General features: G+C 41.3%; 4 protein-coding genes and 1 non-coding gene across 8 annotated transcripts; 2 read left to right on the top strand and 3 right to left on the bottom strand.

Moving 5' to 3' along the window:
- Positions 1-1,552: 1,552 nt before the first annotated feature.
- On the top strand, positions 1,553-8,552 carry LOC129597887 (uncharacterized). The gene is made up of 4 exons (XM_055495585.1): positions 1,553-2,049; positions 4,930-5,318; positions 6,212-6,651; positions 7,525-8,552. Exons 1-4 carry the CDS (start codon positions 1,901-1,903, stop codon positions 7,981-7,983), a joined length of 1,437 nt encoding a protein of 478 aa, XP_055351560.1. The 5' UTR covers positions 1,553-1,900; the 3' UTR covers positions 7,984-8,552.
- Positions 8,553-8,590: 38 nt separating this feature from the next.
- LOC129597888 (syntaxin-12-like) lies at positions 8,591-14,314 on the bottom strand. Of its 4 annotated transcripts, none has more exons than XM_055495587.1 (9): positions 14,015-14,314; positions 12,909-12,986; positions 12,745-12,814; positions 11,810-12,059; positions 11,324-11,373; positions 10,987-11,074; positions 10,778-10,850; positions 10,622-10,704; positions 8,591-8,974 (listed from the first exon to the last, which is right to left on the bottom strand). In XM_055495587.1, exons 1-9 carry the CDS (start codon positions 14,055-14,057, stop codon positions 8,885-8,887), a joined length of 825 nt encoding a protein of 274 aa, XP_055351562.1. In that variant the 5' UTR covers positions 14,058-14,314; the 3' UTR covers positions 8,591-8,884. The 4 variants fall into 4 exon arrangements, with proteins under 4 accessions (XP_055351562.1, XP_055351561.1, XP_055351563.1 ...); XM_055495586.1 differs by lacking the exon at positions 8,591-8,974 and adding an exon at positions 9,413-9,848 and having other exon boundaries at positions 14,015-14,312; XM_055495588.1 differs by lacking the exons at positions 8,591-8,974; positions 14,015-14,314 and adding exons at positions 9,413-9,848; positions 13,819-13,949.
- Positions 14,315-14,505: 191 nt separating this feature from the next.
- Positions 14,506-21,538, bottom strand: LOC129597886 (serine/threonine-protein kinase OSR1-like). The gene is made up of 7 exons (XM_055495583.1): positions 20,883-21,538; positions 19,029-19,325; positions 18,176-18,376; positions 17,872-18,077; positions 16,565-16,935; positions 15,894-16,034; positions 14,506-15,115 (listed from the first exon to the last, which is right to left on the bottom strand). The coding sequence occupies exons 1-7, from the start codon at positions 21,051-21,053 to the stop codon at positions 14,883-14,885; spliced, it is 1,620 nt and encodes a 539-aa protein (XP_055351558.1). The 5' UTR covers positions 21,054-21,538; the 3' UTR covers positions 14,506-14,882.
- Positions 21,539-21,787: 249 nt separating this feature from the next.
- On the top strand, positions 21,788-23,669 carry LOC129597907 (tereporin-Ca1-like). Its single transcript, XM_055495608.1, has 4 exons — positions 21,788-22,079; positions 22,245-22,451; positions 22,876-23,074; positions 23,149-23,669. Exons 1-4 carry the CDS (start codon positions 21,959-21,961, stop codon positions 23,258-23,260), a joined length of 639 nt encoding a protein of 212 aa, XP_055351583.1. The 5' UTR covers positions 21,788-21,958; the 3' UTR covers positions 23,261-23,669.
- A 204-nt stretch (positions 23,670-23,873) lies between these two features.
- Positions 23,874-23,995, bottom strand: LOC129597930 (5S ribosomal RNA). The gene has a single exon (XR_008691629.1). It is a non-coding gene; the product is annotated as a 5S ribosomal RNA (ribosomal RNA).
- Between the last annotated feature and the right edge of the window lie 659 nt (positions 23,996-24,654).

Here is a 24,654-nt window from a genome sequence, read left to right as displayed (position 1 = left end):
CCCGAGTAAATGTCATCGGACCAACGGACAACGCGCGCCAGGTGTCTGACACAATCCCGGCTCTGCGAACTTGAACACATGCGCCGTGTGTTCGCAATCATGTACGTGACACACTTCCACCGGCAGCTCTCACTCACATGACCCCGCCATCAGCGGAAGAATGACGGTACAGCGTGGGCACATACATCGCTATATTTTCAAGGATAAATCCCAACGGACGTCCTGCACCGCTAAGGAGAAAGAGAGAGAATGAGACGCATCTCTACCCTCAATGCCGATCAATACGTGTTACGCATACAAGTATTATCGAACGCCGATCCGTCGATCTGTACGGTCGGGGAAGAGATGTGGGTGCCGGATCAATTTATGCACCGGCAGATCAGGAAATGAATGCTGGTTACTTCACTGTAACGGCTTATTGAATCGAATCGGGATTTGCGATGCACAGATACGTAAGCCATTAAATGGACCGAATTCAATGCCAGTGCACCGTTAAACATATTCAAGACATCCTTATTAGTCGTCAATTGAGGATTTTGGAGTTTTTCGGTGATCATCTGGGTTGGACCGGCTGGCTTATCGAGGTCACACGTCCTTAAATATTTTGCATTAAACGAAAAATATAGCGCATGAAGAAAAATAAAGCGTCTTCGGATTGATGACATAGAAACACAAAATTACAATATTATGAAAAGTTTCGACATTTTTGACATATATGGGATGTATGGCTAGAGAAGGTGGGTGGTTCAGTAGCGTTGTAAAGTATGTTGCGCAAGCAAGCGCTTCTCTGTTCGCATCCTGGGCTGGCGATTTAAGCGCATTTGAATGCGTCCCTGTTGCACGCTGTTTTTCAAATTCATTATTAAAGTTTTAAAGCAGAATTTTGTTTTTTGAATTCCATTTTTATTATCATCATTACGGCGCACAAGCGGATAACCCCAACGGTCCAAGTATGGTCGAACAAAAACCGTTTTGTGCTAATAAAACACATAAGAGTGAGAGTAGAAATTTGAAGGCAGGTAGAGAACCGGCATCTAGATTTTCACGGTTAACAGTAAGAATTTTATCAAGAAGACGCATTAACCGGATTTCCATAGTCGACAGCCCCATCACTTTCCCCGCCTGTTTCGTCCTACATTTTGTACGCAAAAGGTGCTATTTTATCGGTGAATGTCAGCTCCATAATTGCCTACAGATTATGATAGACAGTGCGCAATTTAACCGAAAAAGCATCATATTCCCCGAACAATCCCATCCTCCCGGTAAATAATTCCAGCGCGCGCAATTAAGCGCGCGCCGGGTGCATGACATGCCCCGCACGAACAAAGCCAGTCGCCGTAAGCACATCCTGATCGGCACAGCGCTGCATCGTGCACCCCCACATTCAATTAAACAATATATCCCCGTTTCGTCCTCCACCACACCGGCACATACAGGACGCTATTAGCCACATTTTCCCGCGTGCAGTGCAGCCGGCACGTCATTACCTAACACGCAGCCAGCAATTATCCGGCCGATCTGTACAGCCTAGTGCAACCGTACCTGCGCCGATATATCGATCTATTTGCCGGTAGATGCCAGTCATACACTGTATAACTCCATATATCCATATTTCCTCGATCTCGATCAATATTCGCTTTCTCGCACTCTCTTCCCCGATCAGGCGCTCACTTCCGCCATTCCAGAGTGTTCGAGGCCAGATATCAATCCTGTTTAGTAATAATTCTTTCACGCAGACGACACTCTCAAGATCCCAGCCATTATTTTTCTTAGGTTTCTTAGATTTCTTGGACAACACGGCTGCCTGAAGTTTCTTTAGAGTTTATCATAATCTTGCCAAGAGTTTTCCGTTTGGGAGGGAAATGCCAGTATCGGATTGGTCGACGTGGACACTGGCGTCATGGGCTGCGGTCTGAGCCAACTGAATCGCGTCCACCGGATTAAGGTTCTGGATACAGCCAGCCGGGTCAACGGGGAAACGACGGCCCCGGTGGCTGGCTCAACGGAGGCCGCCAGTATGCCGGTCAATGGTCGGCGGAAAATTGTTAGGTAAGCGTGTTACGTCGAGGACGTATCGAGCCATGGATATCACATAATCCTGGCCTGTTTCCCATGGTTCTTGCATCACTTCACTTACTTTTTCCTCTTTCCCACTCGACAAGAGTGTTATACACATATTTGACAATGACACCAGCGACTTTACTACGTGTTATTTTACGATACTGTTACATAATCTTAGTAACCGATCCTGTCTTATTAACTGCAGAACTAACTATAACTCAGTTAAATCTGTTTTACGATTTTCTTAACCAGCTCATTCGCTGCATTTTTAACACTGTAAATAGGCGTAATTTGTCATCGTTCACCTGTATTAGTTGACACTTTCTGATTGGCTGATTTCTGATATATGATTTCGCCACGCTGTCGTGTTTTTCTACAGTACATAAAATTCTTAACACGGAAACCTTGCGTTAATTATGTAGATCAACCTTGAACTATCTAGATCAGCGCGGAAACCAGCGGACTCTTGATGTGCTACCGCAGTCTGCGTATATGCGTAAGCGGCATATGCAGGTGCAGCGCGCCGCGCTGTTACAAGTAGCGTCATATCGATCCGTGGACGCCGCTCCGTCTGTTTACCGGTGCACTTAACGGGCTTACGATTAATTTATAATCCCGGTCGGGATGTTGAGAGAGAACCGAGAGGAAAGAATATACGGCGTGCGTTTCATTTCCGTGGTTTCTCTTTATAAACAATCGCCAGAAAAGACTGCATAAGTTTGCTATAAAATCGTGGCGCGGTTTTATGAACATATTCATTTTATTTATTTATAAATTAAAAATTTATAAATAATTATAAGGAGCCGAGTAAAGGTTAGCTGCAGCTGTTTTTGCTTTTAAAATTACATAACGCTTATTGGAAAGATTTATGCGCAATTTTCCAATTAAACGAGCCGGTCTAAATTTAAAAAATAGCAGAAATTGTTCTAAATATGGTAAAAACTGTATAACGCTTATTGACGAGGTTTATGCGCAATTTTCCGATTAAACGAACTAGAAGGAAGTCAATTTTTAATGAAGCACGAAAGGACCGAAATTGCTTGGTTAAAAATTGCATAACGCTTATTGACGAGATGTGACATAACCTATCGAAGAAAGTGTAAGCGCAACATTCCATTGGAAAACAGTTATTATTTCAACGTGTTGTCCATCCGCTGCCGCGGTACAATTTCCTCAACACACCGGCATTTCACCGCCTTTCCCAATAATATTGTCCCGCATATACTACACCGGTAATCGGACACCGGCGAGCGCGCGCACCTAGACGACTATTTTGTCAACAGGGATTTTGTACAAATTACACGCAAACTCGCGTTACCGGCGACATACAGTGTATACTAATATAAAACTCAGCTACGGCGCAAATTCCCCCATCAACGCTAATGATTTTCTTAACCAGGCATGTTGTTGCGAGGAGCGCGGCGCTCGTGCGTGCTCCGGCCGGCGTAATATACCTTCATTACCGGTGCTGATAAGGTCACGCACCAACCTTGGTGTTCCATCATTCCGGCGTGTTGCGCCCGCACACGGTGTTGCCGATGACAGTAATTACAGTTTGGGCATTGTGTCGGAGCATGTACCCGGTACGGCGCCGTGTGGCTGGAACAAAAGTAAATTGTGATTACCCGCCGGTTAATGGCTGTAATATCGGCCAGGGAAAGGGCGGCCGCTGATCGCGTGATGCAGGTTAAAAAAAGAATCAACCAGTAATGGTTAAGAAATACATCTTTGCCGGTGTGTATGAGTCGCTCCGCTTGTTAAGAGCCAATAGCCATATAGCCTAGCTGTATAAGATTTTTGATAGTATAATGAATTTATAACATATATAAACATCTTGAATTTAAAATTTATTTAATGAATATGATCAGTATCACGAATATATGAATACTACATAATGAATTTATAGAATAAAAAATTTAGAATAAATTAACTAAAGCTAAATTCGCGCCGGTAGGGATGGCCGTTGGTATTTACAGATAGGTACTTTGATGTTTTTCTCTTTCCGGACATTTCCACAGTGCGAATTCGCGTACCGGACGCCAGAGACGAGGTATTCTCCACGTTGTTCCAACTTCCACTTCCACATGACAAAAACTTTAAAAAAATTGATTACGTGATTATTAGAGTTTTTTTACAAGCTTAACGTACAAAAGATCTAGTTTCCTGATGTGGAACAACGCAGAAAATACTCTGTCTTTGGTGTCCAGCACGCGAATTCGTATTGTAAAAATGTCCGGAAAGCGAAAAACGTCAAATTTCACGTTACCTAATATAGAAGTACTGTACACATAAACATGCGCATTTTCGGCTTGCAAACGCGATTATCAAGCCATAAGCCGGTGTGCGGCAGCGCAAAGGCTGTTGCGAAATGTTTACATCGCTCGGCATTTCCATTGAATTCTTTCTGCTAATGCACTTCAACGTGTACTCAGCGTACTTGACAATGCCGGACGGGATTCGTCAACATAACACTAATGAATTCAATTGTAAATCAAAACGATTTCGTGTTGAAACATTTTAGCAGCAAAGAGAAACCTTACCGGCAGTTTTGCCAAATCAAACTGTCAGTTTAACTAATTAGTAGTTTTTGTAATTAAATTATTAACGTACCTTTTAAAATTAATTGCATTTTTATTTTACATGTACAGGTCTGTGTATGTTATGACTCAGTTATGTAATCGATGTATGTAAATTTTTAATTAAATTACAAATTAATGTAGTCACCTGGAACGCTTTAATTAAGTTAACCGGCACAATAATACGCGATAAACTGCATTAAATGCATTTATAATACTATGTTTAAAATGTTAATTAATCTGGATATGTAATTTATGTATGCAAGACTATCTTCATAAGTTTCTTATACAGTCCAACTACCGCCGCTGCCCCACCGGCGCCCCTCGTCCGTCCTCGTATCCCGCGCATCCGTGCGGCCCTTCATTCCCAGCACAACGCAGCGCACAAAGCCCCGCCCCCCTCCGCCACACCGTCTGCCGCGGCCGCCCTCTTCCCGGGGCTGACCGCGACATCCAGTACCCCACCGGATCCGGCACTGACCGCCCCGTTGGGCGCACTGGACGCCGGCGAGACAGTAGCGCGTCGAAGCAGCCTGGAGACGACGGTAATCGTGCCGGTGGTGGTTGGAAAGCCGGGCGCCGGAAAAGACGTTTACGTGTCGCGGGTGTCGGTCAAGAGCTTCAGTGATCAGGATTCCGGGTATAAGGATGATGCTGAGAGCTCCGCACCCGAATATACTAGTAAGTTACAACATGTACATATAAAATTGTGGTATTCCAATTGTCTTATTTTATTTCATTTTTCTTATATTTGTCCGACTTCTTAATAATTACGACATAATAGCTTTATCGACGTTTTATTTCCAAATATATCCGTATTATAAATAAAAATGGCTGGCACAGTTTGTGGTTGAAATTTGGTAAACCGTCAATCGTTACGGAATTTATATTTTGCATTGTTGAGTAGAATTTGAGTAAAATTAGCAGGTCCGCTGTATCTTACGGCGTTTTGGTGAATTTCCCGAAATGTGTGGCAAACAACCAGATTATTCTACAAGAATAACACTAAGCGGAAAAAGGTCAACGTGGTCACGTTATCCAAATAAGAAGATAAATGCATCTCGGAAATGCGCGTCACCTGTCTTTTCATGCTCCTGTCATGTCGCACATGACAGTGAAAGCGGCGCCCTCCCCACTGAATTGGGTCAAGGCGATCATTAAAAGAAAAAATATGCTAAATCCACGTGATCACTTTCCTTAATTCCCATTCACCAGCGCGGAAAAATAAACCACCCTAATCCACTAATAAAATAAATTTCCTCGAAAACTTGAAAAAATTGATAGTATAATCTTTATATTAAGGAAATAAATCCGCCATTAAATAAACCGATTAAATTTTAATAGTACTCGTCGTATTAATGCTATATATACAGTATGCTAAATCCCACGTGATCACTTCCCTTAATTCCTTTCACAAGAGCGGAAAAATAAACCGCCCTGATCCACTAATAAAAAGAAATTCCTTGAAAAACTGAAAAATTATTAGTTTAATCTTCGTAATTATTAAATAAACCACGCCAATCCGCTTAAATTGTAATTGTACTGGTATAAATGTTAAACCGCTTGTTTACCAGGTGACAGCGATATGGAGGCGGCCAGCCGGCACCGCAGCCGCCCGCGTCTGCCGCCGGACATCATCGTCAAACCGCAAAACGATGACCTTTCCGGTGACCTCGGGGAAGGAGAAGAGGACGACGAAAACGTGTTCGACGACAGCGAACTGACCGCGCCGGTCCTCTGCCAGAGTTGCGGCTACTCGCACGCCAAACAGGACGGCTACGTGGAGACGTACGACGACGGTTTCGTCGACTCCTCCTACGAGGAACTGCGCAGTCTGACCGCCCACGAGGGCTCGGTGTTCAGTCTGGACATTTTGTGCCATAACACCATGGACGGGGCGCATCGGCCGCAGAAGATCCCGCTGTTCGTCCACCGGCCGGTGGCGCCCGCCCCGGAGTTCCGGCAGCGGGAGTATGCCGAGGAGAAGGCCGGGAAGCATGCTCATCATCACAGCGTAAGTGGGTGTACGTGCCGGTGTAGCTAAAACGCCTAGAGGGACGGGCCGACCGTGACTCCGTGCCGGTATATGCGTGTAGAAAGGTCACAAATTCGTTGTTAGCGGGCACGACTGGTGATCGATGCAAGTGCGATGAAACCCATGCTACCGATTCCTCATATACATACTGCAGTATACTTCAATATGAATACAGAAATAGTATTGCATTCATGATGCAGTAGAAGCCATTATAAGTTTACTGCAGTTATTTGTTATCAATTCATTGATGCCAAAGAAAATAGGCTCCTAGCTGTCTTCATTTCAACGTAGGTCAATTGTGCTACAATTACTAACCAAACAAAAGATTATAATGATTTTTTTATTATAGTTTTTAATTAACTAAGATTGCAGATAGCTAAAATTTGAACAAAACAACCAAAGTCACTGTTTAAGTTAATAATTAGGTTAGGCCTTGGCTCAAATTCAAACCGTATCTCGCTACGGTACGGTAGCTCCACCGCACGAGGTAGCTGTTTGCAGTGGAGCCACCGTACCGTAGCGAGATACGGTTCGAATTTGAGCCAAGGCCTTAGTTAACTTCTCAATTACGTTTCGAAAACTAATATTGTTATATTCTTTTACTGTTTTACGAAAGAGCATTATCTACGTATCTAGACCGCTAAAAAATAAACGGTAAAAAATAGTTTGCGAACAAAGATTCGAAGGTACCGTTAAATCAATCGGGTACCGTTAAAACTAACTGTCAGCAGAATGGGCGCCACCGCATATAAGCGATTCGTCGCGCGATATCTGTTGCCACTGCACTACATTTTGCTACAACCCGCTTTGCGTTATCCTTACTAACTTCTCTCGTTTCTTGTATAACTGCAGTCGCAAACCGCTCACCACGACACCTACCATCTATTCCAGCGCTCCAGCTCAATCTCCCACAATATGGCCGCTCTCACCGGCGGCATCAGCAACCACACCGCCTCCGGAGGACACAGTCACGGGCACACCAGCGGCGGACGAACCCGGCGATATCTGCACAGCACCAGCAGCAACGGCAGCGCCGGCACGCCCTGTGGCGCCGCCCCGATCTACCCCTACACCAACACCGTCCCCTATATGAACCACCCGCGCACCACCACCGGGACGGGCACCGGAACGACGGCCGCCGGGATCTACAGCCTGTACGCCGGACTCAACATCCCCGACAGCGGACGCCGGGGCGGCGCCACCGTCGCGCCACCCACCGAGACAACGGTCAAGAAAAAGACGCCGGTGTACAGCGCGGGATATCACGAGATCAACGAAGACGAGATCAAGAGCCTGCATGATGTCAATTAACGCAGGGGTCACCAAAAGGTATGCATATATATATATATATATATATGCATATATATTCTGACGAAAAGGTCACCAAAAGATTTTCGTATATATCCTGATGAAAAGGCCACCAAAAGGTCATGCATTATTCTGATACAAAACGGTGGCCGGTTTTTGCGTTATAATGACGTAAAGGTCACGCTTGGCTGGTTACGCGGGACTCAGGAAAGTAATTTGTTGCATCGCTGCGCCTTTAACAGTTTTATTGGAAGTTTATGCTTATGTTCGCTTCGATATTCCTGCCTGCTAGAAATTCCGTCAAGAAGTTGATGTTAATTTATTTTAATTTAAAAAAAAGTTTATTGTAGAGAATTTTTTCAAATCCGATGCCACGATGGAGTTGCTGTACAGTTTCTTTCTTCTCGGTATTGACAAATGTGTGCTCATTTAATTGTTTGCTTAAATCCTTGACGAATTTCGTTAAGTAATACTGGTTGGTGGATAATAGTCCTTATCTAAAATATTTGCATGCGCGCGATACGGTTCTGATTCGTTGTATTTCTCTCAAGTTCTTGCCATTAAAGTGTAAAATCTGACATCATTATTTTGTTGTTGTTGTGGTACAAGTTTCCCTGCACAACAGCGAAAATACTCGAATTTCACCGAAAACTTACATGAATGTATATTTTTGCGAATTGACCGGTACATAAAATCACTGACGATACAAAGATGGAATGGCAATGCCAGAAATTAATCTACATGATATCCATGCAAGTATCGGCAATATGCAGTGAAAAAAGAATGTAAAGAGAATAAAAGCACGCACAACACAGCATCGTAGGCAATAAATAAATGGAGTTATGGCGATTTATCTTTGAATTCGCTGGTCGGTGAAAGCGCCTACGTGTTGGGGAAGGTCTTTTCATCTCGAAAGCGATACACTGAGAATAATGATCAGGACGATCACGATGAGGATGATTACCAGGATAGCCGTTTTTCGCCGGGATTTGCTCTGTGAAAATATTAACGAGAAATAATAGTTCGTAGTCAATGGGTTTTCTCGGCTCGGTATCTCAGAGATATTTCTGCATTCAGCTCCATCTAAGGCTACTAAAATAAATTTCCGAAATAGATTTTTGATGTACGAGTAAACCGTCTTTTTGCTACCGATCATACAAAAAATAAGGCTCTTGGCAAAAAGAAACTTTTTATTTTGGTAAAAATTGTATTTAGTGGACGCACTCTTTTTCTGCACATATTTCTATAAAAAAATAACAAATTTTAAATATTTCATTCACCTTGCTCAAATTACAAAAACTTCCTACTCAAACACTGAAATGATTAAAATAAATATTTATCATAGAAATGCATAGTAACCGTAATAATATACTACGATGAAAAAGCGCGGATTGTGCAATAAACCAAGCATTTATTAGAAAAGAATTACCGGTATTCTAGAGAATTTATTCGCGTTCAAACTGTCATATCAAGAAAGATCACAAAATCCGACCGGAAAAACGTACGATTAAAACAAAGACGAAAATAATTCTCATTAAAAAAATCAGAATGCATCGCGCAATACGGGAGAAATCTGGCTCGTCATGCTTTCATCCAGACGAATAAAAAGAGAACAAATAAATAAACCATGATAAAAAGAGGGAATCGCCAGAACTTTATCCTGTGCATCATCAAAACGGACCAGCCAACGGGAAAGGGTGCAAAAAGGGAAGAAAATAAACCGACAAAAATCAGCAACATTGGTCACAACCGCACTGAAAATCTGGCCATCATTTCTTAGGTATGGAAAAGTAGATAATCAGAGCGATAATAACAGCCACGACGACGCCGAGGCCGATAATGCAGATCATCTTTTTGCGTGCTTTGCTCTAGAAAAATAAAGAAAATAACAGAATGCATGCAGTAATAACTGGCAAACTGAATACAATATAAACAGAAAAATAAAAGAACAAAATACACAGAAAAATAAAAGAACAAAATAAACAGAAAAATTTAGTAAGGAAAACGGAAAACCCTGCCAGAATGCGAATATTCCTGTGTGCGTCTCATAAGAAAAAAAACGCACAAACGTCTAACGGCATCGCGAAACATAACAGCATCGAAATCGCGAAAGCACATACAGCAAATCGGCCATAATATGCAAGAAAATTATTATCCTTAAAAAATTCTTATCTTTAAAACATTTACCCATTGAAAACATAATGCAGGCTCACTTTCAAAATTTGTATTTTTAAATTTCTAATTTTTTGTTTTAATTTTAATTACACGTCTGTTAAAAGCACGTGTATGCAATACACTTAAAATATCCAATAATACATTTAATTACATTATATACGGATCAAATACAAAATGTTTTTTAATTATTAAGTTCAACACTAAAAAAAAATTTCAGATCAAATTAATTAATTGTGCGGACAATGATGCCCCATAATCCCTGAATTAGACGCTTGCTGATTTACACTTCACTATCCGGAAAGAAAAGACCACTTTTTAAGCCATCACACTACATCTACATCTAGTCCACACTGTTATCTCTGCACTAGTATCCACACACACAACGAAAACTACTGATTTATTCACGCATTTTCGCGCTACTGATTTTCGTTCATTTTCTAACTGCATGGAATTGCAATAGATGTACCTGATATTTGCGGGCCGTATTGAGCTCCTGCGTGGCATGCTGCACATTGACGGTGGCGCTGTCCACATGGGCTTCAATATTATCTGCACGAACACACATCCCATTCACATCAACACAGAGCATCCATAAAAAGCAGGAAATTAATTGTCCCCTTACCGATAATTTCTCCCTGCTCATGCACCATGATGGCCAAATCCTTGAAAATCTGATTGACATCGGAAATATCGGCCTGTAAAGGAAAACACAGAATCGTGTGAGTACCGGCATCGACAGCCTCATTCAGCATTCAATTGCAGCGCCCACTAATTTCACATAACACGGATAATTCCACACGAAGACGCGAAGCCAGAATAGTGCCGACTTGCCTCCAGTTTCCGAATGGCATCCTCGCGCTCCCGCAGTCCCTGCAGATCCACTTCCTGCTCCACCTGCACCGTCGTCTGCGACTGCGGCCTATCCCATAAACACATGGACAATCACGAAAAATACGGCGAAAACCAATTTTACCAACATTTAGCACAATTGTACCATAAAATTTGTCAGAAAAATGCAAATTCTAAACTGAATAACAGTCCATTAATCCCTGGTGAAAGCAACAGTTCATCAATAAATTTCAAAAAAACTAAAACTCTTGAAAAGTCTGAAAAATTGAAATGATATTAAGAAAACCTACCAAACTGCCACACATTTCAGCCAACTTACACTGCCGACTGCTGGCCGTATCCACGCTGCGAGTCATCTTCAAACGGATGCTACAACGAAACAGAAACATAATAAATTACCGCATCCAAATAAAAATATCCTCCGCAACCGCCGCACAAACGGTTTTGTCACTATTTTATTGAATATTAAATAAATATAACTATAAATGAAAAATTCAAACCAATTCGGTCAAATGCGAGGATTATTTCAGATTGAAATTGTAATAAACTGGTGTACTTTTCATCACGGGAAGACATGACTGTCCTAGAAAGCCACTGCACTACGCTTAGTGTACTATCCCTTTCCGCATCCTAACGCCTACCTATTTATTAAATATAATTAACACTTTAGCACACATTAAACATTAAATAGTTAACTTTTAACTAACACATTAAATAGTTAAAAATCAGGTATACTTCATACTTTTTAAATATAAATTAAAAATATATATTTTATTACATAACTGTTATATTTCATAATTCATACCCATTGTGATGCGGCGTTGTTGGAGTGGGCGCGGGCACGCACGAAGCTCTGGCGCTCCTTCTCGGCGGCCTGCCGCTGGGCGGTCTGGAAGCGGTTGAGGGCGTCGGTGAACTGCTGCACGAGCTTCTCCTTGATCAGCTTCTGCTGGCGCTGCTCACTCTGCCCCATGGCCGGCGGCAGATTACTCATCTCCTTCAGTTTATCCCCGGTGTCCTGGGCGATATTGTGGATCAGGTGGGTCTGGTTGTGCCTGTGTAACAGCGCATCCATTAATGCCAATCAGCGGATATAAAATCCCACATTAAATATGACATAATAAAATCGATACAATTTAATAACCTAATTCCTCTTTAATATCCGTAATAAATCGGAAATTAATCGTCAGACAGCAATCAATACAGCAAGCGGTGGACGATACTCAGACATTTATTGATCACACAAACAAGTCCACTTATTATTATTACAGTTATACAATTCAGGAAAAATAATGACCAAATTTAGTCACAAAAACAATAATTTTCTGTCATTGAAGAATTACGAAATTTCGTATACGGAATATTCAACAAGAACATTAACAGAAATTAGAAAAATCAACAAATCATTATTCAACAAACTGAAACTGCAGAGAAAAATGGCAGAACGACGGCAATCACTGTTCCTAAAGTTCAGCGGCGATAAAATGCAACAAATAGAAAGACAGAAATTCCATAAAAATAAAGAAAAGAGAACCGTCCAGTAATTTTTGTAGAAACAGACAACCAAATCATGATAAAATAAACACAAAATGCGAAAAATGGTAAAACACTTGGTTAACACGTTTCTAAAAATGAAAAACCATTATGGTCTCCACCGATATTAGTGCAAATGGAAAATTACGAATTTTCTTAACGTTTTTTTTTAAAATTAAATTATCGAAAAAATAAATGCTGGCTTACAGTCGTTCGCGCATATCGGTGGAGTCGCTGGCGGTGCCAATCTGGCGCACCATCCGCTCCACGTCGCTCACTGTAACAAGACACCCAACAGATGAAAATCCGTGCGTCAATGGCAGAATTAAAATGCTCCATATGTGTGACTTTTTGAAGGCTCTTCCGCTGACCTTGCGACGACATCTTCTGGATGTTGGAGCCCACCGTCTGGGAAAGCCGTGAGAAATCCATTCTGAAGGCTGCGCTTGCTGCAAAACAAATTACAACAACTAATAAATAACGCATATTTTATATCACATTTAAAATGGTTCAAAAATCCTGCAAAATCGACCATATAAAAAATGTGGCAAAACTGTAAAAGCAGAAAATACGGCGTTTCTTTCGCCCTTTATTTATCCAAAGATTAAATTCCAAAAAACAATTTTACGAAATTTTTAATGTCTCTGACTCCCCAGATTAAGCCCTTATTAGGTGTGAACTGTGAAGAAATAAAAATTGTCAAAATTTGTTAATCGCAAATCCATCGAAATGATAAACAGCATCATAAACTGCGAGAAAATCAGGGGAAAAAACCCTAAATTAATTTTTAATTAATTGAATTAATTTTTAATTATTTTTCCTTAATTTTTGACTCGATCTGTCGTGCATTATTGAATTATTTTAAAAATAGACAACAATAAAAAATCCTAAAGAAAATTCCAGGTACAAGTAACAAATAGAAAAATAAAACTTATAAAAGAACACAAAAATAAAATTCTGAAGATTTTTTCATTTATACAGCACTCTGTAAATTTTACTTCAAGGTAAGTGTGAAACGGGAAAACACTAATTTGTACACTTGCTCTTAGATCCTTTCAAAAAATAATTGGTGTGGTAAACACGACAGTCACGGTTACGAACAAGCCCCACGGGCCAACACAACAAGCCCCACGGGCCAACACAACCTGATTTCACACTGCTCGAAATTCCTTCACTACCACGATTTCCAATAAATTCACAGAAAACCTACACCAAACCTATCAGCTGCACATGAAACGCAATAAAATTATGCGTAATTCAAAATTAATTAACCTCACTAACCCCAAAACTGAGATAACGAAGAAAATGTCAAAACAGTGACTGATGATATGAAACACTGAGGAACCAGGAAAAAGTTATAGTCATTTTGCAGTTACTCTGTTACTGTGCTAACATTCCCGATGAACAGTCCTCTGCAAGAGAAGGGGAGAAACCTGCTCCAGATCGGGCCAATCCGCCCGCTGGCAGTAGTACTTACAGGATACACCACTTCCCGTGCCGTAATCACGAATACTTCCCATTCACAGAAACACACACACAACGATGACGAAGGGAATCAGATGATCATGCACGCTGCAACACGAATTTCACTGACACGGAAATCACCATCCACTGCTCTCGCCACGTGCTGCGGATAACAGCTAACAAGGCCCAGATAAAAATTAATTACCTTATCAGAAAAATGAGAAAATAAACCAAAACGTTCAGCCTACTACAAAATCACGGAAATATGTAATCACGCTGGGAAATCCAAAAGGACCAAAACCACAAAAATGCAGGGAAGGCGTTTTTTAAATTTTAATACGATGCAATTTCAACCTTTGACGGGTTAGTAACTATTTGCGCTGAGAATTTCCCTGTACCATGTGCTCCGTTGTAAGGCGCAGTCTACCAGGAATTCATCGTATACGCTAAGTATATTCTAAAATACATCGCAAGTTGTGATTTCTCGCTACTGCGATAACTTGATACCGCGTGTTAACAGGGTTTTAATCTACTCCGCCATGCCACAAACTGCCACAATTAATAAATTCCCGTTACGATTAATTATCACAAATGAGCAAGCGTTAGATAATCAAGGAAAAAACAAAACCAAAAACAGCGCCGCAACCGGTCCGCAAAAGAAACCCTCCCAAAAATCACACCGCCCTCCTTATTTTCTTTCGCCAAGCAAACAAAAAAACCAATAAATGTTATTAATTAAAAAAAAAACCAAAATATTTTCTTCCAACAACGCGCGCGTGCAGGGGAGAGCGAGAGAGAAGAGCCCCGCCCAGACTAGACCCGAAGTGGGGGACCGGATGGAGAAGAGAGTTAGAAAGGAAGCGTCGTCGCCGGTGCAGTCTCTACAAGACCGTGGACTCCATGGGGGGCGGGGCAGGGGGCGGGGCGCCGTCCTCAGCCGGGGCGAAGAGGCCCAGCACCGTCAGCTGGGCGAATCCCAGTAAGGAGGCCTCGTCGGCCACTTCGCTGGGCAGGACGCCGGAGCTCAAGGGGAAGACCACCGAGTGGTTGGGCGTCGGCACGCGGATGGCGCGCTCCAGATTGGCGGTGACCTGCTCACCGTCCCGACTGTCCACTGCAAAATAAATACATACTCAAAATAAAATTAATCATAAATGCAAGATAAATAAATAAACACATACATAAGTAAACTGTAAAAACATACTGCAAATTAAATACATTAAATAAATATATAATAAATAAATAACTACTGGGAAATTTTGATCTGGTTAATTTAGACAATTTATTACGTTTTTTGGTTTGATTTTATGATATCCCGGATTCCCGACGATTACATGAAAGCCACTCGAGAAAAAAGCAACTGAAAACCTTCTAAATGAACCAATCCAAAATTTCGTCGTTAAATTTTGAGGCATCGGAATACTCGGTGCTAAATTTAACAATCCGCAGCTTCTAGCGATTGTTGAGATAAACGAAAACCGTCGCCCATACACTACGAAACTGCTCTAAAGAAGTCACTGTGTAAATGTAATTGTGTAATGTAATGTGTAGTAACTTCAGTACAACTGTAGTGGGAACAGCAAAACTAGACATCGTATAACCACAACAACAAAACACTAGTCAAAATAAAACAAAAACACAAGAAAGTAGGGAGCACGTACGAATTATCTTGCAAAAAGTAGGGCTAACAACTATAAATTCAGTTGTTCTTAAATCGAAGCAGTAAATGGCGTAGCGAATCGATCCTGCAGACTGCCACTACACTACACAAGCACACACTGTGCTGGCTGATAATGTGCGTACCAGTAGAGAACGAGAAAAACAGAGTACGGTGATTACGATTACGAAAGTACGTAATGCAGACATTACCATGGCGTAAAGATTACCATTACCTAAGCCAGCTCCGACCAGTTCCGACGCAATGGCCTCCGCACTGTCCACCCCGATGGTGTACTCGAAGCGGATATCGTTCAGCTCCCGGTTCTGATTGCGCACCCGCAGTACCAGCCCAATCATCTGTCCAGGTTTCCATGCTGCAAAAAGATACCAACACACAACACTGAATGGCCAGCCATAAAAAAAATCACCGCAAAAAAACCGCAATCCCATTCATCGGTAAATACGCAACAATCTTTTCCGCTTTCCAGTCCTACGACTACTCCTACCACCCGCGCTACTTTATTAAAAAATTTATTCCACTGTTTGTAAAAATCAAAAAGTAATATCCCAAACACTTAAATTTCTAAATACATACTGTATCTGAGTGTTCAAATTTAAAATATCTAAATATTTTAAATATGCCAGCACATGGACTGTCTTGCCACACGCTGCCGCGGCCGCTGCACTACGAAATTGCCTTATCTGTTTATCCGAATTTTAATAATGAGGCAAAAGCATATTTATTTAGTGGATTATTGCAAAATAACTAAGCACACTGAAATAAATACATAATTTTTATATTTACAAACTACCTTAAAAAAAATTTAATATCCTAATACTGAAATATTTTAAATGACTGAGTAAATAATCAAACTATCTGAATATTTGCATTTTCGTCAGATACCTATGCTATCCGCCGTCCCGTTGGTCAGCGCCGCTCCCGCATGATCGCCCAGCGCACCCAGCCCCGGCGGACTGGCGGCCAGTTCCCCGCCATCCACCGCGTCGCCGGGCGGAGGAAAATACTCGTCATCCTCCGAAAAGGTCCAGTCTCCGCTCGTGGTGCGGAAGAAACGGCCACTTCCGTGCAGATGACCCTTCTCCCCTCCGGCGTGGTCATCGTAGGGCTTGACGAACATGCCCGGCCCGTGGTCAAGCAGGGTCTCCTTGAGATACTTGCGGTCTTTGGATTTCTTGAAGAACGGATGCTTGAGGAGTTCCGTGGCGGTGGGACGCTTACTGGGGTCTTTTTGCAGACAATCCGATATTAATTTGCTGTTAAAGACATCATTATTGGTAAAACATCCGCTTCCACACAATTTCACTGAATTCGTTACACGGCGTTCTTTAAGCACATGACAATTTTATAAGAACAAAACTTTGATTCGTTATTCGAAATTCTTTATATAAAATACGAAAAACGTTATTTCTTACAAAATTAAATTCGTTATGGCGAAGAAACGAAAGCGGATCAAAATGGAGTAAAATAAACACAGGGTAACAATTTTTTAAAAAAAAAACAGTGCACCAGAATAATGTCATATTCGAGTTACTGAAGTTCACATAAAATATTCCTTTTGCTACCGACAGTACAGATATGTTTATTCAGGCCAAACGTCGCTACTTCACAGGCACGCGCCAGCAGCTCTGCTTCCGCTGCTGATGTGTTGTGCAATTTAATTCGTTATGGCGAAGAAACGGAAAGATATGTTATCTGGTATGAACTGGAGTTTTCTCTTTACAATGCATACGGTAAAACCGATCGTACTCACCGTAAGTGACAAAATTTACTCCTTTTTATTCATGAAATATCGAAAAAAATAGTTACTCCTAATAAAAAAGAGTTAATTTCGTTAAATGATAATAATATCTACACATTAAGGTACTATAAATGCTAAATAGCTTCATACGAGTTTCTTGATTTATTACGCCCATACACTACGTTTTCAATTACACTATCGGTACGACGTTGACTTGCAGTATTTGCAGAGAAAACGGCAAAATTTAAGTACTGCATTTACTGCAGAAACTTTTCCTAATTCCTACCCAAAAAACCGAAAATAACCCTAGTTGAACTATAACAAAATCATACTTGAACCATAGAAAAGGAAAAGTATTTTCTTTTTCTGTGGTTCAACTATAATTTATAGTTTGACAATAAATACTGCATAATTTTTTCGCATTTTCAGCGAATATTTGTATCATTCTCACCGGAAATTCTTGCTGTAATGCTTATACTGCTCCTTAATCTCCGCCGCCGTGTCCAACGTGGGCGGATCATTCTGCAGCGTGAGCATGAGGACCTTCATCGCCGGGAATTTGTGATACGGCGCCCGTCCGGTGGCCAGCTCAATGGCGGTAATGCCGAAACTCCAGATATCCGCTTTATAATCATACCCCACCACTTGCTCCATCACCTGCACACACACGAGTCAATAAACACTGACAACATCCGTGACATACTTAGAATGCGAGCTAAAAATAGAACCCCGTATAAACACAACACTGCACACACCTCGGGTGCCATGAAGCACGGCGTGCCCACGAACGTATGCCGGCAGTTCTCCCGCAATCCCCCGCCGTAGTTGGCGATGAAGGCACTGACCCCGAAATCCGCAATCTGCACCGACCCGTCCTCGCCCAGGAGGATGTTGCCGGCTTTGATGTCGCGGTGGATCTGGCCGTTATTGTGGAAGTACTCTAGACCTTTTAACACCTGTAACGTCACAAGAAATTCAAAAATAAAGGCACAACGATTACGATTACAATGTTGACAATAAATTCAAAATTAAGTTTCAAACGATTACAAAAACTGCCATTTAAAATTTTTACAATAAATTCAAAAACAAAGCCAAAACGATTAAAAAACTGTCATTCAAATTTTTACAATAAATTAAAAATTAAATTCAAAACGATTAGATAAACGGCTATTTAAAATTTCTGGAAAGTTACCACTGCTGCATCAGTGATATCAACCTTAAACAGAAAGTATAAAAAAATAAAAAAAATTTGAAACTCAGCGAAACTGACATTTTTAATACAAATTATAATTATTATTAAGACAAGTAGCCTCTATTTTTGCGTGGAATGCAGGATACACGGGCAAACGATTAAAGCGCCCATAAACTACGCTTCACTGCCGTTTATTTAAATTAACATCGTTTGCACGCTTAACCAGAGACAGAATCCTGCTATGCTTATCGGTTTCCGGTTTATCAAATGCTTACTATTATCCAGCAGACTTTTCATTAGTTTCATCAACAGAAATAAATGCAAGAAAACGCGAACATAATTACAGCATGAACAAAAAAAACCACTACAGCATTAAACCAAGAAAAACACAGCAAATTATGCATAGAATGACGTACCTCCTTGAGGACGGTGGCGATGGTGACTTCGTCGAAGACCCCGTGTCGGCAGTCCTCATTCTCCAGCCGGTACTTGATGATGTCGTGCAGCGAGCCGCCCGACAGCAGCTTAATGACCAGCCACAGTTCCTCGTCGACGACGAAGGAGGTGTGGTAGGTGACCACGTTCTCGTGGTTGCATAGCGACATGGCCTGGATCTCCTTGCACAGCTCCTCCATGTTCGTCGACACCTTCTCCAGGTTGATACGCTTAATGGCACACTTCTGATTGCGCGGCACACACATGGCCGCGTACACCTGTAAAATACAGTAAAATTAATAAGACAATTTGTACAAAATATTTTATGATTCCTTTTCGGCAGTTTCTCGAGCTTCCGCTTGCTTTTAATTCCTTTAAAATTAATGTAAAAATCTTAAATTTATTTACATTTCTTCAAAAACATTTATCGGATTTAACAAAATAATTTGGAAATTTGTGCCTTCTTCTAGAAATAAAAAGCACGGTATACTCGTATTCAAGTTTTCAGTTACATCGGAAATCGATCGATAAAACGCCAACACTGACAACGAAGAAAAATTACTCCACTAAATTTTGTCAAAAAACTAAATCCCATGAAATATTACAGGAAATTTTAGTTAAAAACAGCATAATCGGGGATACATTCTGAAACAGTTAGAAATACACTGCCAACCGTGAAAGCGAAACATGTAAACAGCCATAAATACAAACTGTACAGCAAATATTAGCTAAAGGAAATTATACTTTCTACAACGAGCCAGGTCGCTGCAATAGTGGCATTACGCATTAAATCAATAAAAACAGTACTAACAATATGTGGAGCAAAATTTAAATTTCTGCTTGAGCAGACAAAGACAACAAAAGGTCACAAAAAATAAAACCGACACACTGAACCGCAAGCATAAACACATGGCGGTGGTATGACGTCATGGGAAAAAAATAAAAATAATAATCAGCCAAAGGCGATTGTAAATAATTATAAAGCGATAAAAAATCGTAGACGTTGTGAGCACATCCGCAAGTCGCGAAATCATCACAGAGCAAATTGTACAGACATTTCAAGGCGTATGTCTACCCGCCTTAAACGCTCCAGCCTTGAAACGACGGCATTATTTACACCAGTTCACAAAGAATTCTAATTATCATTAGTGCCTGGTGCAACTGCAGGCAACAAAGTCCAGAACCCAATAGTGACAAATTAAGAAAAAATCTCGATTAAATATAGCAGTACAATGCAACAGATTATGTACACAGTAGTTGCAAGTGCATCCAAAAATTACGTCAGAAACGATGAAATCCTCTTAATATTAATTTTTCATAGCATGGACCAAATCCAGAAATTCCTTGAAAGTATTTATAAGGATACCAAAGATTTCGCCAAATGCTATACGAGTTAACAAGGAATTTCAGTACGAAAACGGCCCTAAAACTTCGCAAAAACGTAATCCCCAAATAAAGCGTACCAAGAAGAAAAATCTCTGTTTAATAACATTAAGAACATTAAAAAAATCCTTAAAATCCTCCCAAAAAAATCAAATTAAAAATTCAACACAAATTAAATTTCGAGAAAATTAATCATGCAAAAATTAAAAATCAAAATAAAAACGAACCAAAATCCAAAACATTCATCCCCCATGATTCACGAAAATTACGCACAAAACTGAAATAAAAAATAGTTTTACCAAAATTAAAATCAAAAATATTTCACCATCAGGATGTAAGCACGATAGTGACGATACTACTCGGGAAACTTGGAATACCTCGTACCCCCAACAAAACCTAAGACTCCTAATGCCTACGAAATCAGGAAACTGACGAAAACTGGATGCACGAACCTGCGCCGTAGCTCCCATGCCAATGACGTTCTTCAGTTCGTAGTGCTTGGGCCCGGTCGGCCAGGCGGGCACCCCCGCGGCCCCATCCCGCTCCCCGGCCGTCTGCGGCTTCCCGGTCAGTCCGGGCGCGAATTCCGGCACCTTACTGGTGGAGGCTGTCGTATCCCCCATTACACTTCACGAAGGCACGCAGGTACGAACCCCCAATGTCGCCACAAACGTGAATGAACACGAATCTGCTCGGGGATACAGATGAGATGCTAATCGGCCCACACGACTACGCTGTCATCACGTGGGGGAGATTTATTTATAAATAATCAACACCACCGATCGTCCGGAATGGCAAAGTGGCCCCGTCAGCGGAAATATGCTGCGTGCTGGCTGGAGACAGGTATGAAACGCGCGTGGCCCGCCTGGATCCACAACAGTGACAACACTCGAGGAAACTGCACGCCAAGTGTTTCCTGGCAGATTGAAGAACACGCGCTGTTGAAGAAAGTTTAGGAAGAAATGTTTACGGAGTAAGATTTTTGAAGGAAATGAAATATTATGAAATCTATCGCTGCGTTCTAACTAGGATGAAAAGTCGAAAAACAGAAAACTGCGAGCCACAAGAAATCAAAGAAATGAAAATCTGCCAGACAGTGGAGTACGAAGTACGGAGTACACTCAGTAGTATTTATTCAATCGTCAGTACAGTGTACGATACAGACAGACTGCACACTCGTACAGGAAATTCATTCACCACTTTTTGGCCGGTTACGAGCCGGTCCCAGTTCGTGGGTAGCGGTGCCATTACACCAACTGTACGTGATGGATCGGGTGGTATCGAACCGGGTATACCGCCCGGCTGACAGCGTGCGAAACACGCACATTTTTAACTGCTTCTCAGCTTCTGATTTTCATTTTTTGTCGACAATACATATATAACACATGATAACAGGGAGTATTTAATTTTTTAGTAGTCGACTAATCTACCTGTAACGGTGTAATCAGTAGCTGCCCAAAGTTGCCAAATATTGTCGAACTTTGCTTCTCGTTTTACGTTTGCCTCGGTTGAAGTGATAGACTGTCCAATGAAAACTTTCACTCAGTCCTTCTTCGCGCAGTCCTCGGACAAGTCCGACATCCAAACTGAAACGACCAGTATCAGTAGTCCTCATATGGAACCAATCGACGATTTCGAACTCGACCGCGGTAAGCATTACGTATCGCGGCATTACGATTCCTTTTCAAAGTATTGTAAATTCTTGCTTTATTGATTTATAATTCTGCGATATTCACGAGTGGCTACTGATTGGTGTACTTGTATGAGAGCTGCGACTTCGGAGCTGTGATAATAATAATTTGGTGGTTTTGCAGATGTTGGATGCACTTGTCCGTTGGCGAGTGCTAGCCAGTCTGCGTACTGCGTAGCCGCCACCCTCCGCCTGAACAATTACACGCCGTGGCATCTCCAGCTGGAGAGCTGCCATCTGAACTATGGTCAAACCGAGTCCGTCATCCACACCGTCAGACCGGGAGCGTACAGCATAATGGCCATGCATAAAACCGGCGGCTCAACATCTGGTACGAATCCTCGTCGTACTTTAGCATGACAAGTTTGTATTACTGCATTTTTCGATCAAATAAAAATTCTTTTACGTCTTAATTTTTATTTGCTGTGAATAAAAAATAGTAAATTATGGATAGTTCAAGACTTCAATGAATCAAATGTATGAGAGTTGTTAGAAATACTGTACTGTGATCGATATTTTTCAGTGTAACGTGCACGCCTTTATTATCGCTTGTAAATAAATTCTATTCCGCATTTAAAAATAAATAAAAATGTTAGAAATTTAAAAAGTAAACTGCATACATCAAGGCAGTGAAATTTTGTAGTGCACCATACTCTATGCCTCTTTTCTATCGTTTGTAAAAAAATTGTTACAGAAATTCCGATTATTGGCTTTAAGCAGATAAAAAATAGGTGTCAATAAAATTTCAATTTTAGGGACATCGGGGACCATCGCCTGGCGCCTGGAAGGCCGGCCTACCTCCGTGATCTTGATGTGGTCAGTGCCGTACAATCAGAATCATCATAGCAACTGGCTGGGTGTCGGTGTCGGCGAGCGCGGCCGCCATTCAGCGGAGACATTCCAGGAAATGTACTACGGAGAGGAGACATATTTTTCCCGGAAAGACTTCTATCGGTACCAATCATTTGGTGCCAAGAAAAGGTAGCCGTGTTTTGGAAAAGCCGTTCTAAAAAAACATATTATGATAGGTTGGTCGATCCCGTGCTGTATGCGAATAACGGTGTGACGATAACCGGCGTGATGGGCACCGCGCACAAGACCGATATCGTGGTGGATGTACGACTGGCGGCAGCGGCGTAAAGGTCACGGGCGAGGAATTTAAAGAATTTGCCAGTTTTTTAGCATCGTAAATGTCCGCCAGCACGAACTGTATTTTTTCGTTAGACGTGGATAGTGTCTTCCAAGGAAACGGATGTAGCGCGAAAGTCCGTAAATATTCTTTCCTTCTGCTGAATCACCTATGAAATGAATCTTTTGTACATACGGTATTTTCACTATTTTGCTTGGAAGTTGAAGCATTTTACGCATGCATGTGCCGTATTTTGCCTTGGCTTTCCATTGTGATTTTCGCTTTTTTGACTTATATCATGTGTTCTATCATCATTTGCCAGAATATTTTGCTGATTATAGCCGCGGCAGTATTTATGCGCATTTTGCAGTGAAGTTCGAAGAATATCGCTTTATAACGAGGCTATTGTCCATCCGTATCTTGCAGGACTAAATAAACATATTTATAGCGATGGTAGTGATGCCGAATCAACCCGGCAACATTACGAGCGTTAAGAAGCCTTTTAAAAGGCTCTTTTTGATTTATTTAAATACGGTACATTTTCGTGAATAAATAACGAAATATAAATAAAACCACTATAGTTGCCTAACAGACCAAAAAGCAGCTTAGTTAAAAAAGCAAAAACGACTACAACACCCGGTGTTCCCAAGCGGTCACCCATCCAAGTACTAACCGGGCCCGACGTAGGTTATCTTCCGAGATCGAACGGGATGAACGGGAGTTTTCTACGTGGTATGGTCGTAGACGAATGCTTAGGTATTTATTGCGCCGGTTGTAATGCCGGATCAAGTCGGCGCAGTTATTATACAGTCATTCGGAATACATGTGCCTAATTCACAATTATAAATAAGCACATGAATTTAAAATGTCAAATAGCAGTCTTATTAGAACACAAAAAAAGTCTACAACATCCGATGTTCCTAAGCGGCCACCTATCCATTATCCAAGCACTAACCGGAAATATAATTGCAAAATGAACTCAAATAAAATCAATGATACCTATGAATTTGGAAAATTCCGCATAGTAAACTGCTGCGAGCTACCAATGGCGGTAATTTATACGGTGCCAAATATCAGGTAAGTAATGTATTATGTACGTTTGATGCAGTAAAATTAGGTACCTCCCGTAAAGGTGATATTAATGAATTGTCACGTCGGAGACTTTAATATTGGCGTAAAACATCACAGTACGGTAACAGTCGGCGCTTATTCTGATGAACAACAAATTATCACTTCCAGTCAGAAATTTGGCTGAGTAGTGAATCAGAAGCAAAAACTTCCCTATCACTATTCGGCAAATCCGGCCAACCATCGAACACCACACCACTGCGCTGTAAACAATCTTTTACCAACAATGAGCAATACAACCGGAAGACCAGTCGATTATACACGATGAAATCCGTCA

Source organism: Paramacrobiotus metropolitanus, unplaced genomic scaffold (assembly GCF_019649055.1).
Source record: "Paramacrobiotus metropolitanus isolate TYO unplaced genomic scaffold, Prichtersi_v1.0 Parri_scaffold0000111, whole genome shotgun sequence".
Classification (NCBI taxonomy): domain Eukaryota; kingdom Metazoa; phylum Tardigrada; class Eutardigrada; order Parachela; family Macrobiotidae; genus Paramacrobiotus; species Paramacrobiotus metropolitanus.
The sequence above is the reverse complement of the archived record's forward strand: the minus strand, read 5'-3'. Positions and strand labels throughout refer to the sequence as shown.